This window comes from Lytechinus variegatus, chromosome 16 (genome assembly GCF_018143015.1).
Source record: "Lytechinus variegatus isolate NC3 chromosome 16, Lvar_3.0, whole genome shotgun sequence".
NCBI lineage: Eukaryota > Metazoa > Echinodermata > Echinoidea > Temnopleuroida > Toxopneustidae > Lytechinus > Lytechinus variegatus.
This window is the reverse complement of record NC_054755.1, coordinates 3,790,857-3,806,987: the sequence shown is the minus strand read 5'-3', so window position 1 is coordinate 3,806,987 and position 16,131 is coordinate 3,790,857. Positions and strand designations below refer to the sequence as shown.

Here is a 16,131-nt window from a genome sequence, read left to right as displayed (position 1 = left end):
CTAGTGAATAAACACAATACTAGAAAAATGTTATAGAACAGAAAAAGAAAACGAACGAAAGCTGAACAGCAAGCTGTGAACAGGAGTCCCTTTACTAACATTCTTCATTTTCAAGTTAAACATTTTGTATGTTTTCTATAGTTTTTTTTTTTGGGGGGGGGGGTTGAACAGAATATTGGCTGTCAAAGAGGTTCAATAAATTCAATTAACATTAAGTATGATTTCAGAGACAAGCGAATCGCGGCATTTCTTTATTAAACAGTTTCTTCAACCATGGACTGAGTAGTGGGTCCATGGTTGAATAAGCCTGACAGCCAGCCATGGTTTTCGGAAATGTTATGGTACATGTATACTAGGATGGTCTTCTGTGTTCGGGTGCGCATGTCTGGCCTACACAGGAAACTATCTCATCTGCCATGTATAGATCATGGACCACTCTGTATAGGTCCATATATTTATATTCATTATCAATCCTGGCCAGAAAATGACAAAGAATTTTTAGCAAAGGTTTTTTTTTCTGTTTTTGTTTTTTGCCTAAAAAACCCCAGCAAGGGCATGAATTGAACACTGCAGTATTGACCTGATATTAAAAAAAATAACCCAAAACAATAACTCCAAACCAAGACCATAAAAAATTATCAAAATTGAAATGGAATTTCCTATTATGTTTCAAAAGTAGAATTTGATAAGAAATGTTATATATGAACATTTAGAAAGGGATGGGGGATCTAGATTCAAGAATTTTTTATACTGTCATGGTGTGTCGAGTGCAGTGGTTGAGAATCGAATTTTCTAGTCAGTGCACGCCCTCTACGTTCGTATCAAGGGGAATGTTGTTATATGGTTACAGTTGTGTTCGTCTTGGAATTTTATCCTGTAAAATTGACTGATATATTTGAACAAATATGCCAGGTACGATTATAATTTTTTTACATGGTTGTCAAGATGATTTAATTTTCGTGTTTTGCTAGTGAAATCAATTTCATTTCATTGATATACGTTATTTTAAAGGCGAATTCATTTCCAGTGTCGGATAAAGAAAGTCCTGCCACTGCACTGGCACTGCTTGACTTGCGCTTGTGGTGATTCTCGGGGCTGTAGCGGCGCAGCTTGTTCACCGATTCCCGTTCAGTCCAGCGGTTTTGGGGGCGCGGACAGAGCTAGGATTGGATCCTTTTTTATATATAGTAACAAGACTTGCTATAGACCATAATAAAATAATAATGGCATTATCGTGATATAGGGAACCACCGTTCACTTCATACAGCAGCGCCTAATATTCAGTCACGGTTCCCTATTTCCACCTCCATTCACTTTGTACACAAGTGCGCGTACACAAATCTACGAGTGGTTCCCAAAACCACGATTTGGCCATAATAACAAATGAGCAATTTCTGTAAAAAAAATTGGGCCTAATAATTGTGTTTGCAAATCTGTTTGTTGACACAGACAGTCAAGCATGTATCATCAATCAAGGCGACAAGGCCAAGGCCCTATCACTGACACTGTCAGTGAATCACATTGTTCTCTGCAAGCCTGCCCTTGTGGCAGGCTTGTGTTAATATACTAATACGAACCTCGCAATACATGTGATGATGTGAGTGCCCTGGCTTGTGAGTGATTTGCGGATAATTACCCACAATGCACCCACAACAAAATCAGATTTGCATATGCTTCTGCGGCCAACTGCTTGTGAGATACTGTCAATGCGGGCTACCTTTAAGTAAGTTTAAAAAATAGATGCAGTAGGCTGTTGCTGTCATCAACTTAACATCGACAACTAAAAGCTCATTTAAACTTGTTCAAGAAGGCCATCAACAGAACCTTCTATCTTCACTCCACCTTCTCTCACCCAGTGCGTTTATGCCCAGGAGGGCCCTGTCATATACATCAAGATCCAGGCCTACAATCACCTTGTTCATTGAATAAGGGGGTGTACCCGCCAGGCTTGCACTGAAAGGTGTGACATTGCCTTTATTTTATGTTCATGAAAGTTGAAATTGGTTGGGGCCTTGGCCTGGCCTCAGAGCCCCCTTCTTACAAAACTATCTATCTATATGACTCTGTTTAATGCAACTCTGTAGGATTGGGGTAGTTTTTACTCATTTAAATCAAATTCTGAATTGCAATTGATCTAGATCTAGCTTGGCTGCCTTACATGTAGTTAAGAAAAAGAATTTTAGATCAGTCTGAATTTGAGTTTCATTTAAATTCCTTTTATACTTAAGCAATTGTAAGGAGAAATTGCATATGTGGGTAAAGATGATAATTAAATGTCTTCTGACTGATAGATAAATTCCCTTGTTTTTTTCTTCAGTCGGTAAGGTGATGGCAAGTGTTCATGAAGCTGTGAGGAATGGTGATGTCTTAGAGCTTGAGAATATGGTGAAGAGAGGAGCCAGCATCAATGAAGTCGATCAGAAGGACAAGTTCACTCCTCTTCATTGGGCTTGTCATAGTGGAGCACTCGAGGTTAGTTACTGGTCTTTTTCATATTCTGCTGATTTTTTTTCTGGAACAGCTCTGTCTGATCATACAGGGAATGATTTTACTTTTATTTAAAGTTTGATAAATGTTTTATGACTGCTACACATTTTTTTGCAAAAGACTGTACAGAACATACATGTACCTGGGGGTGTTTCACAAAGATTGAAGTATGATATAAGTCGCACTCAAATGCTGACTCATACACAATATGCATTGCGCGATCTTATTGATAGATATATGTACGCACTAGTGTGTGTCCTCATGACACGATCTGACCAATGCGGTCAAGCCTTTCATACCGTACGCAACTCATTATTTAAATGCGATTATACTTAAATCTTTGTGAAACACCCCCTGAAAGCTTTTCAAAGCTTTTCTCTTGCAACTTAAAAGCTAATACATTTATGGTTGTAAGAGAAGAGCTGCCAGAGGCACAGCACTTGTTTCAAACTATGGAGCAGATTGTTGGCAATTCAAGGACCATAAGCAGATATATCCAAGTTAAAAATAAATTGTTTCCTCAGTTGGCTGAGAAATGAATTTAAATGTAGAGTTCAGTTTGAAATCCTAACTCTATTAACATATGGATAAAGGCAATGACTACTTGATTTTCATAGCACATTCTGAAAGTTCTGTATTTTTTATTCCTGGTTAGTGTCTTCATTGGTTGCTATGGCATGGAGCTGACCCAACGACTGCCACACCCCAGGGCTGGACACCTGCCCATGTAGCGGCTATTAGAGGTCAAGATCAATGCATCCAGGCGCTGACCACTAATGGGGTCAGCATGACTGCTCGCGACCTGCGAGGTAACACCCCAGCTCATCTCGCAGCTGCTCACGGCAATTCGTATACATTAAGCTCCATACTTAGAGCAGGAACGGTGAGTAGTGATTTAAAAACAAAATAAAAAAAATGATCCAGTCTAAAAATGATAACACAGATTCTACAGTAAAATTTGATGAGGAACATTTCAAAGAAACTGCTGAAAAATAACAAAGTTAGTGAATTGTAAATTTAGCAATATATTATGAAATCAGTTATATGCATGCTATTATTAATATGCAATAGATGGGCAGATGATGTCATGTGCCCACTTTCCTCTTTCTTCTGAAATCGTAATTCTTTTCATATTTTTATATACATGTCTCTTGTGTAACAAAACAAGTTCCTAAAGCTGGGATAATAATAAAAGTATACAATGCGCCTCAGAATAAATTATTTCTAGATAGATGGCACTTTATAAAATGCCTATTATTATTATTAATATATTATTTAATATTGTTACACATTAAATAAAAAATAAATCTTTTTTTCCTCCATGCAGGACAAAGTTAGGATAAGTGTAGAATTAAAAAATATTAAAAGATAAATGGGGAGATGCCTCATGGGCTTGCTCATTGCATATTTATGAAGAAATGCTTTGAATGCATATATGCATCAAAACTCATTGCAGTATGCACACACATCTTGGGTAGCGTAGTAAATGGAGACACAGTTGCACATATGGAGTGTTTAGGATGTTAATTTACTAATCAAATATAACCAAAATAACTTGTTTAGGGTTTGAAAGCCTTGGGACGGACTTGTATACAGTAGCATAGGTGAGTGTTTGATTTCTGCTCTTGTGCTACATGAAAATGCACACCGTTTATCGTTTTTGCACCAGTGCCCCCCCCCCCAGTCATGCTATGTTTAAAATCCTTTGGATCAACTCTAATTTGCTATCCTGTGGCACTCTCCATATTTTTTTGGTAGGATGTTGAAGGAAAGAACCTAACCACATGGACAGCTACACACATAGCAGCATTCCATGGACGTCTGGGTTGCCTTCAGTTGCTTGTCAAGTGGGGCGCGAGAACGGATGAAACAGATGGCAATGGAAACATTCCTGGTAAGTGTATATTGGTACACAAACTTGTACAAGTAGTTGGTCTGTTTCTCAGATAATCTCTCAATAAGATCCTGATTAATTAAAACACACCCTCTGATGCACTGTTCACATTACCAATATGATTCTATGTTTGAAGGCATTGGTTAACATTGAATTCATTTCTTATAATCTTAGCAGGAAGGTCCCAACTGTTACCTGTGTCTGTCATATGGTTAAAAAATGAGGCCTTGAAAAATACAATGCACATGAAGATCACTACTTAGTACTTAAAAAAAGTCATAATGAATATGTAAATGACCAGAAACATTCAATTTCATTCTATAAAAACTACATGTGTTTATGATTACAATCCCTGGCCAAAATATTACATGATGATATTTGAATCATAGATATTGTTAAAGTGTCTACAACTATTTGATCTTTATTATTTCATCTACATCAGCAATACTAAATACAACACAAATCAAATTTCAAGATTTTTTTTAAACAAACAGACATAGTGGCTCAGTGGTACATGTAAGATGCCTGACTCATGAACCTTGGGTTCAGTCCTTGGCTGAGTCTTACCAAAACCTTTAAAAATGGGACCTTCTGCCTTCTTGTCAGGCAGTTGAAGTTTTAGAATGGAGAAGGCTAATAAGAACTTTATGCCATGTATGGCTTGCTGGGAGAACAGTTCATGAGAGCTGAAGCGGCTACCCTGGGTTGATAAAAATGATTATTATGATATTGTTGACTGATGTCTTCAATTGTCATTTACAGCACACCTAGCAGCCCAAGAGGGTCATCTGCCCTGCCTGAAGTTCCTGGTGAGCAGTGGGTCATCCATCAGCGATACACTGGGTGCACGCAACGATAACGGTGACACGCCCAAGACCCTTGCATCTCAATACTACAAACAACACTGTGTGGATTACATCAATGCAGTCGGTAAGCAATAGATGATAGATCTCTATCATGTACCCGATTCACATTGCGTAGCGATCTTCCGGGGGAGTCTCTGTTGACTCTTGGGTAATTCTTACATCATTCTAGGGTAAAGGTAAAGTCTTGCCCTTGATGCATTGTGGGTAAGTCTTGGATGACTGTGGTAACTTCAGGTTGACTTTGGGCCATTTTTGCCAAAATTTGAAATGATGAACATTGTACCAACACACCATTTGAATGTGATATTATTAGGTCTGTATGAATTTGCGTATGCATAGATCTGTAACATCATAAACCCCGTGATTTTATGATTTTGAAATGTTCAGATATTTCATCATTAAATTGACAAATTGGCCATTTCAGAATATTACATTGAACTACAAATTCATTTTGCTTTGAGATTTTTAACCTACCCCTTTTTAGATGAAATATTGAAATATCTTTTCTTAAGATTTGAGATGGGGTAGGTTTATCATGCTTGAATACAATGATGAGGGTTTGATAAATGTGCATGTTTTATCTACAGTTTAAAGAGAAATTCCAGTAGTTGCAGTAAACACTGATTTCATGAGAAAGTCTGTAAAACAAGGCTTAATTGTCAGTATATCATCGAGGATCTAGATCTGGTACAGTTATATTAACTGAACTTTGTGAAATCTTGAAATCTACGCTGAAAAATGTTCACACCGAAGATCCCCAACACAGATAAGCGCACGTGGGACAATGAATAATTATTGCTTAGAGCGTCGGGCCCGACGCCCTACCCGAATCCTGTGCTTATTTGCTGATTTCTCAGCAATTACACAATTTCTTCCAGAATTCTTTGGCACATGCGTTTTATTTATACAAACAGACACTTTGGTGGTCATTTCATTGGATTCTGTTCGAACTCATTTTGATATCGTTACCAAAACTAGCATTTACCTTTAACGTTTATTTTGTCGTTTTCTCCTGTTTTTATTCAGAATGGGAACGAGACCATCCAGAGGACCAAGAAAGTAAGACAAAAAAATTATTTTGTAAAGTCATTTGTTAAATACCTTTATAACAGGATTGATATAATTTCAAGTATTATTACACCTCACACACTCCTTGTAAATATTTGTAAATAGTTGTGGAACATAATAATTGTTTATTTAGTTTTCTTTGTTTTGTTTTTCTTTTTCTTTCCCTTCTTTGAGTAATCATTAGTTTTGACTTTTCAGTATTGTTTTTATATTTATGTATGCAAATCATATATCCAAAGGTCTGACAACAGCTCAAGCATCTGCTTATTTTGTCATACCACTGCATGTCTGCAACCTTGTTATAATCAGTTATGTTAATGTTATGTTAATCATCATAATTATACATTATTATTATGTAAAATTCAATGTAATCAATTTTGTGACGGTTACACTATGTAAATTATCATGACATGCAGAAACAAATAAATAAATAAATAAACAAACTCAATGGCCTATTTCACAAATGTCTAATGATTATAGTAACTACCTTGCTAACGGGGCTCACCAGCCAGTTAAAATCAAGGTTTCCATATTTATGAATTAACCATAATAGGCTACTTGTATTGACTTCTGAAATGATACTACAACAGTCAACACAGAATCTATTTTATTACATAGTATTAATTGTGTGATTTTATTCCCCTTAAGTCAGTAATTTTGAACAAATATTTGAGGTGATATTAAATTGAAATTTAAAGAGAATGATCATGTATTGCTTTGATGCAAAAACATCCTTAACTATAACATATCAATTATTTGTATTGACAAGAGCTTCTATTAATAGTTGTACACATTGGGATGTTATTTTACATTACTTCTTTGTGAAATGATTTGTGCTGGGGCTAATTGAAATCTCTGTGTGTACTACTTTTCATGCCATATGATATCGAAATTAGAAATTACATCAAAACATTTTCATTTAATTCTTTATTTATCTTACGTTTTGTAACTTCATTTTACGATTTCTTTAATCCATATCTGATGTTCAAATTGTCATGGTCAATTTTTTTTGTGATTGTTATGAAGATCATCCAGGAGTTCATTAGTAAATAATTCATTCCATATTAATATGTTGCTCAATATTGAATGAAAACCGAGACTACAGGCCATCTAACTCGTCCTTATGATGATATTTTAAGTACTGGTATTTATTTTTATTACATGTATTATCGTCATCATCAGCATCATTGTCATCATCAGCATCACCATCATCATTATCATCATCATCACCATCATCACCATCATCATCATCATCATCACCATCATCACCATCATCACCATCGTCGTCATCAATATACTTTTTAAAATTGTAATTTTTATTGTTTCAGATCTAGCGTTCCCTGCTCATATGTCTGCTGCTACTGGTGACCTGGGTCATCTCAGATTACTCATAGAACAGGGAGTGGTCAACATCAATGAAAAAGATGATAAAGGATCAACCCCAGCACACAGAGGTATATTTGGGACTACACCATTTCTACTACAATTTTTTTTGAAGGGGTGATATTTAGAAAAAAATTGTTATCTTTAATCTTAGCCATATGTACAATTTTTTCTTAAAGACTGATGAAAATGTCCTACTGCTTGAGGGGTCAATGTTTTTTACCACTTTGAAAACATTTGTAGCCATCATTGTCAAATCTAACCCAGCAATAGCAAGGGAATTAATCAGATCAATTGGAGATACAGATACTGTTTGACAAATATCATCTTTTCCCTTTATGTTTCCAGCACTATCATCAACCGTTGCAAAACTCTAGGCAAAGATTAAATGTTTTATAGCTGTTGGTGACATCACAACATTAATGAAGATATTTAAGTCAACTTAGAAACTGAATATGAATTGCATGTGAAAAAATATATGGGGTTTAATAGATAATTTGATATTTAACTGCCTCTATTTTCCTCTCTTTTCTTGTAGCGGCTGGTAACGGTAAACTAGAATGTCTCCAGTGGCTTGTAGAGATGGGAGCAAATAGTAAGTAATACATTCTTTTGTTTCATGTAACAGAGGGGCTGTTTAAAAAAAACTGATCTTAAAGATATGAATGATTTACACACTGGGCGTATGATAGTCCATGTTGGTTTGCCATTTATTCTTTCTCCTTTGCTGTTGTGAAAATATAAGATGTAAGATCATAGAAATGCTACCAATGTACAAAATAAGGTTTAACAACTTTTAATTAGGCTCTCAGACATACATTAAAAATCAATTGAAATATCAGAAAAAGTATGAACTCCTATTGTGATACTTTAGATTTCACTCGTTTAACTTTATTAACAACTGTACAAAGTAACCCCTGTCGCTTTCAGCATTGAAAAAAAAGTTTTCTTTAGAAATATGAATGTAGTTAGGGAATCGGTACATTAAAATCCGAATCCTTGCTGTTAACTTCTTATAAAAAAATTTCTGGTATATAGTTCTCTTTTTTAACTCATTTGAAATATTCTGTTTGAACACAGATATTTTAAAGAGGGCGATAATAAATGTGGGTTAGATATCAAGCTGTTTTTTTTGTGCCTGTACTTTAAAATTGTTTCATTTGACTGTCTTCTTACAATAATGAAATAAAGTCTTTCTATCAAATCTTTTAGATCTTTCATATCAAAGATTTGTTTTCAAAAGTCCAGTCTATTTCATTTCTACTTGTTCATATTGATATTGTTGTTACCAAGAGGCAGTTTTTACTTGCACGGTGCACATTCACTTTTAATGTATATAAGTGAAATTTCAAATTACTTCACCATGGCACCTCGCACTGATACACATGTTTTCATCCCGGGTTAGCTTTGAAGCTGCTGAAAGGGATTACTCTTCAGGGCTCAAGGTTCAAGGTTACCTTTTGCAATTATTGTATATAAATCTAGATATGATATGAATGGTGTTTTCATTTTTTCCTTCCTAATAGTTCATGTTCAGAACAATGCAGGGGAGACTCCTATGGATGTAGCGCATCGATTCGCTCAGTTGGCTTGCGTCAAGCTTCTCAAGGGGGATGATTCAGGTAGATAGAACAGTCTGAGATTATTGTTAGAGATTGTTTATATGTTGGGTCAATGATACGTTAAGAATGCATACTTTAGTCCTGTATAATTTGCTAGTGCATTATTATAGCGTATTGCACGAAGCATCGACATTTGACTAATATCCCATGGGCTCATGTACATAACTTGTATGGCATGGTCTCCACAAAAGTGCAAATGCATGAAATAGACGATGAGCGCAAAAAGCAATGCAATGCAATGTTCAATGTTCAATGATGCCAAATGATGTCATCAGTAACGATCATGAAAGTTCATCTGTGTTGGTTTTAAATAATGAAATTTTGAACACTGAGTTTTCTTTGTGTGTTGTGAACAAAAGTTTAAAATGTATTTGATGTCACCAAAGCAGTGTTGTTCCAACCGTTCATTTTTTAAATGAATTGTCCAGTTTTTGAAGTTTTTACTTCACTAAAAAAGTGAATGTTCAGATATGGGATTTGGATGTATGTATTAGTGTGGACTCCTCCCATACCCACCCACCTTGGTTGCTCTGCTTCCTCAGCCTTGGTCACTTCGCTCCCTTGCAACAACCCTTTAGTGCGGTGATATCTTATCTGTGAAATGATAGGAAATAAAAGAAAAGTGTTATAATAACCTTTCTATATTTGTTTCATTACTCAGATTCTGATATTGAGGTTGTGGGTGGGTATTCTGATCCTGAGGAAAGACAAGACAGGCTCCTTCAGAAGTCTACCGATCACGGCCTAGAAGGAGAGAGTATCGTGCTGTCCCCAAGACAGAAAGAAGAGGCTAGAGGTAAGAACACTACCTCGGTCATTAAGACACAGAGGCCCATATTCTGAAGTCAGGTTTAACTTGAACTCCGGTTTAAAGTTGTGGTTTAAGTATGGATAGCCAATTGTTACATAAATCACTATAAAGAGTAGGGGTATAATATTCCATCTCATTTGGCTCGCAAATCATTCATAATTGTCTAGGAATAAATAGATTATTGTCTTCACCATCGATGAATCAGGAAAGAGCACAGTAAACATAGGAACCATACAACTTAATAAAAAAAATTGACACTTTTGGCTTCCCATAATTTTAGCACAGAGTTAAACCATGGTCTAAGTTAAACTCGACTTCAGAATACGGGCCAGAAAGGTTTTAGTGAAGGCTGGGTACGATAAACAATCAAAACAGATACCAGGCATTAGGGCAGATGAATTCTTTGTTCAATGGTCTAAAGGTCATGGCCTACAATTATCTTGGTCATGGGCAGAAATCCCAGGGGGACCTCTCCCCAAAATAGAAGGGGGACACAATATCAAATGTGCACCCTATTATTTTGGGTCTTTTATAATGGAGAGAAATACATCATTCACAATCGATATACTAGTAATACGCATATTTTTACCTTTCATTTTTTATGAAAATCTATTTTTTTTTTTCTGCTTGTCAATTTTTTTGGGGTTAAATTTACCCTACTTTTTGGGGATAACTTTTTTTTCTAGCCCCTGTTCCCCCCGACCTTGGGGACAGATTTCCACCCATGATCTTGGATCTTGGTGACATTATTTTGGTGTACGCCACAAAAGGAAGTGGCACAGTGTAAGAAACGCCTTCAAGTAGTTAAAACAGAAGAGTTGGAAGTGCTCTGGCAGAGACAGTCGTAAAAATGATGTAGCTGAATAGTTATAATGGCAGATTAAATCATTGTCCATTGAACATCAGATTATGATCTTGAAGAAGGGTTTGGGCAAAAGCTAAAAAAATAGTCTTTCTAGTTTTAAACTCTCCAAAATAGAAATGTATTGAGTGAATATTGAATTTTTATCATGTTTTGTTTTAATAAATTCTTTACTAGGCCGAGCTATTAAGAGGGTTGAAGAGCTTGAAAGACTTCTTGGCATCGCTAAGACTAATTTCCATCAGCTGGGAGGAAGACTAGATGAAGATAGAGAGCAACAAAGAAGGGAGAGAGAAAGTGATAGGTGAGTCTAGCATTGAGATGACACTGCTATGATGTAAGGTTCAAACTAAAGAGCAAATAGATATTTATCGCCACTGTTTCATGCTTACAAAATTGTTTGATGTTGGCTAATGTGATGCAGTGTTTTATATTGGCCCGTATCTACTGGCATTTGTTGTTTCACAAGCCTAATGATGTTGGTTTAATAAAATTATTATTTACTTTCTCATCTTAATTCTTGATAAAAAATAATGTGTTGTTATTACAACACGAAAAAAAATATACATTGATCATAGATCAAGTACAAAAATATTGGTGTGCACATAGCATATATTCATTCTTATATACAAGTTGATATTAAGAGTATAATGAGATCATTATCTAATGAGAACAATAAATATTTAGCTTCAGTATTATGATTACATTTTGGATCATTTCAGCACTGATGAATGAATAATACTTTCAGATCATTTTATTTATTTAATTTTTTATTATTTTAAGCATAATTCACATATTTTCGGAACTCTACTTTGGCATATTGACCATGTTGACTATTAAGTTACTGTTATTATTATCATTATAATTATGATTGTTGCTATTACTGTTATCTTTATAATTTGTTTATTATTGTACTAAAACTGCAATTTGTGTGTTTTTTGTGTAGGATGTTAAAGGAGTTAGAATCCCAGTTGGAGTATGAGAGGCTGAGGAGGGAGAAACTAGAATCTCAGCTGGACGAATGCAGAGCAGAGATACAACATCTGAATACCATGTTAGAAAGAGCTTCAAATGTAGCTTATGTAAGTCTTAGGCCCTTATTAGGAAGTCTAGTTTTAACTAGGCCATGATCTAATTCTGTGCTAAAATTATGGGAAGTCAAAAATGTAGCAATTTTTATTTTATTCCTATCATGGCCTGATTGCTTTGTGGAACAATAATGTAACTCATACTTTTTTATCAAGAGTTTCTTGTCATCAAACAAAAACGTGAAATAGCTAATATTTCTCTTGATAAAGTTTCTTGAAAATTATGATGAAGTATCTTAAAAGTGTGAAAAATAGTTGACTTTCTCATTGGCATATCACTTGTGTTGTGTATATGAACATTTGTCAAATTAAGCAAAAGTTTCTTATTCTACATCCAATCTAGATGAAATTTTCAGTGTTTTGCTGGTTTAATTTTTCTTTTATATGTATTCGGGTCTTTTTGCTGTCGGGTCGATACTATTAATACTACCATAGATACTATTCATGTATGCCTTAAGTCACTCTTCCCCGTTGTGAAACAGACCCCTATATTACTGGGCCAATTCCAATGATATTTTAAGATTTGTCTTCTTGAAGATATAATTTCTCTTCTATGTGTTTTTTTTCTTTTTCTACAGAGTGAAGAAGAAGCCAAACCAAAGAAGACAAAGAAGAAGAAGAAACGACCGGTGTCAGCAGGGAGCGGAGGGGTGTTTGTGAAACGGACCATCTCCAAACCGCCACAAAATCTAGATCTCTTCTGAGCCCGACTCGCACCAAATCAGTCTGAGGTCTAGACATGTGCCCTGTTTCACACAAAGTGGTAAAATCAGTCAAAGATTGATTGTATGGTAGATCCAACAATTGATCAACCATTCAATCAAACAAATCAATTGTAACTCTGTAATACATGGTTTGATTATGTTATATACCCCAATTCGTATCGGTCACAAATCACCTGGGCCATGTTATGTAAGTATCTAAACATGTGTTTCTTGACCTCGATGGTTCCGAAAAAAGCTAAACCGGAATTACATACGCAGTGTGACTATTCCAGCAAACTCTGCGGCTCGCCAGCGTATGCAATCATTTTTATTCTCTTCAATAGTTTTCTTAATTCTGGGTCGATTTTCTTTGTTCGAAATTAAAATGAATTAACATTGGATTTCAAAATACAAAATGCCTTGAAAACTTGATTATATACATATATCAATACAATAATTTCATTCAGAATGGCCTACTACGGGCAGAGCTGCTCTTACGTAATATCACAGCTGCTGTTTATCGTCTAACCCTGGCTCAATGCTCAGGCTTGCCTGTGGAGGTGAAATTGTACATAAGAGGGATTAAATTGGTCATGGGGGGTTGAAATAGCTTCGAAATCAAATATCTTGGATCCTCTAACAAGGTTTTTGTTAGTGTGGTATAAAAGCGCAGTTCAGGGTCCGAACTGTGGTCGTCTCCCCAACGAAGGTTTGACATAATGGGGCCAACCATTGAAAATTAAATGGTAATGTTTCTATCTAACCCATCTTGACGCCCTAGATCTCAAGAAAGCTTACGACACACCATATACAATGGAATAATTCCTTGTAGAAATTTTGCGAACTACACGTATGTGTCTGTAGATAAACAAAGGCCCAAATTAATCAAGGATGTCTAACTAGAAGGGGGCTACAAAACAATGGACTATACAGATTTGATGTATAATTTTCAATGCATACACTGACAAATTTTCAGAGATGAATATGCGTTTTTTTTTGTTCAAAGGACATTAAATTAAGCGCAGTTGTGAAATATCTACATAATTTCTGGTTTTATACCCCCTCTTAATTTCATTCAGCCTTTGTGAATTGGGGCCAATATTATGTCTCTATATTTTGTATATATCATGCTATTTACAATTCAGAATAATAAATATATTTATTATATTGTACATTGATGTGAAATTTATTTTAAATATTTTATCGGACCTTGATAGTGCAGGGGCTGGTTACAGAAATAGTTGCAATCAAACTTCCAAAAAGTCAATCGCAACTTTAATTTGAACCAATGAAATACATGTATTATATGGACTTGCGCTTGATTTTTTTAGTTAATTTAAACACAATTATTACTGCAACGACCCCCTGTAGAGTATATTGTGTAAATGTATAGAATCATGGCTGATCTTATTGTCTATCATTTTGTGAAATAAGAATAAACGTTCATTAGAGAATGAGAAACAATGTAGAAAAAGAAGTCATTTTCAGATTTACATGTTATTCAAAATAAGGGAAGAGCAATTGTTATACATGTACTTTTTACATATTTGACCATGCCTGTGTCATCTTACAATGAATGTATTTTGATATTCTGATATTTCTTATTTGATATTTCTGTAATGAACGGTAATAGTTAATATGCTTTAGTGCAATTCGCTTTCCCAGCCCTATGTCTTGTTTCATGAAGACTTGTAATATAACAGTTTCTATCAGCCAATCAGATTGGAGGATTTCAGTAGCTTTTAACTGTTGTTAGAAATGTTTTATGAAATGGGGCCCTGGCTGAGGTATTTAAGTTGGTATTATGCTAACTTTGCCATTGAATGGTGACTTACATGGAATCCAGGAGTTTGATTGGGTGTTGAGCATTGTTACCATGGTAATTACCGTTGGAAGGCAAATGTTACAATCATAGTAACTTATATGCAATGGGTCTGTGTTGTGGTTTTTTATACACTGCTATGTGAAATGATGTGACTTTCTGAATATTCTTCAAGTGGATTTTTGTTTCTCTTCAGAATATTAGAATGTATTTTCATGCAAAAAACAAAAACAAATAAAAAAAAGCAGTACTGTATGAATAAAAGCAAAGGAGATGGCTTTTATATTCACTGTCTTGTTTTGTTACGTTTACCAGGTAGTTATAAAAGATGGATTTGAACTTTTTCAATTTATGCCAGCTATTTTTGTTTGTAGATTTCCTTTGTCATCCCCGTCTCTTCTGCTTTTTTTTTGGGGGGGGGAGGGGGGATAGAAATCTCTATGTTTCATAAATTAACTATGTGGTTAATATTAAAGTCTCAATGATGACGAAAAGTGATGACAATTTTAATGGTAGTTATAGAAAAAATGATAATTGTGGTTATTATGATGAGGATAATTGGCGATGATGGTAATCATGAGGATTGTGATACTGACAATGGTGATTATGTGGATGTAAATGATGGTGGCAAAGAGGATGGTGCTGATGTTGATGGCAGTAATAATGGATCAATGATGATGATGGTGATTATGATGATAATGGTGGTGGTAGTGTTGGTGATGATTTTGATAATGATGCAGATGTTTCAGCTAATCATGAAGAACCGTGATGATGATGATGATAATGGTGGTGGTGGTGTTGGTGATGATTTTGATAATGATGCAGATGTTTCAGCTAATATAAATAATATGAAGAACAGTGATGATGATGATGATAATGGTGGTGGTGGTGTTGGTGATGATTTTGATAATGATGCAGATGCTTCAGCTAATATAAATAATATGAAGAACAGTGATGATGATGATAATGGTGGTGGTGGTGTTGGTGATGATTTTGATAATGATGCAGATGCTTCAGCTAATATAAATAATATGAAGAACAGTGATGATGATGATGATAATTGTGGTGGTGGTTTTGGTGATGATTTTGATAATGATGCAGATGCTTCAGCTAATATAAATAATATGAAGAACAGTGATGATGATGATAATGGTGGTGGTGGTGTTGGTGATAATTTTGATAATGATGCAGATGCTTCAGCTAATATAAATAATATGAAGAACCGTGATGATGATGATAATAATGGTGGTGGTGGTTTTGGTGATGATTTTGATAATGATGCAGATGCTTCAGCTAATATAAATAATATGAAGAACAGTGATGATGATGATGATGATGATAATGGTGGTGGTGTTGGTGATAATTTTGATAATGATGCAGATGCTTCAGCTAATATAAATAATATGAAGAACAGTGATGATGATGATGATGATGATAATGGTGGTGGTGGTTTTGGTGATGATTTTGATAATGATGCAGATGCTTCAGCTAATATAAATAATATGAAGAACAGTGATGATGATG

At 35.1% G+C, this 16,131-nt stretch overlaps 1 protein-coding gene across 1 annotated transcript; it reads left to right on the top strand.

Moving 5' to 3' along the window:
• Positions 1-814: 814 nt before the first annotated feature.
• LOC121429776 (ankyrin repeat domain-containing protein 42-like) lies at positions 815-14,962 on the top strand. Its single transcript, XM_041626996.1, has 13 exons — positions 815-912; positions 2,318-2,472; positions 3,143-3,370; positions 4,246-4,381; positions 5,144-5,311; positions 6,274-6,306; positions 7,644-7,769; positions 8,237-8,293; positions 9,225-9,320; positions 9,982-10,116; positions 11,171-11,297; positions 11,940-12,075; positions 12,660-14,962. The coding sequence occupies exons 1-13, from the start codon at positions 906-908 to the stop codon at positions 12,783-12,785; spliced, it is 1,530 nt and encodes a 509-aa protein (XP_041482930.1). The 5' UTR covers positions 815-905; the 3' UTR covers positions 12,786-14,962.
• The last annotated feature ends 1,169 nt before the right edge of the window (positions 14,963-16,131 follow it).

Coding starts and splice junctions, on each gene's coding strand:
- LOC121429776 (XM_041626996.1), top strand. Junction 5,312..6,273: donor GGATTACATCAATGCAGTCG/GTAAGCAATAGA, acceptor GTTTTTATTCAG/AATGGGAACGAGACCATCCA. Junction 12,076..12,659: donor GAGCTTCAAATGTAGCTTAT/GTAAGTCTTAGG, acceptor CTTTTTCTACAG/AGTGAAGAAGAAGCCAAACC.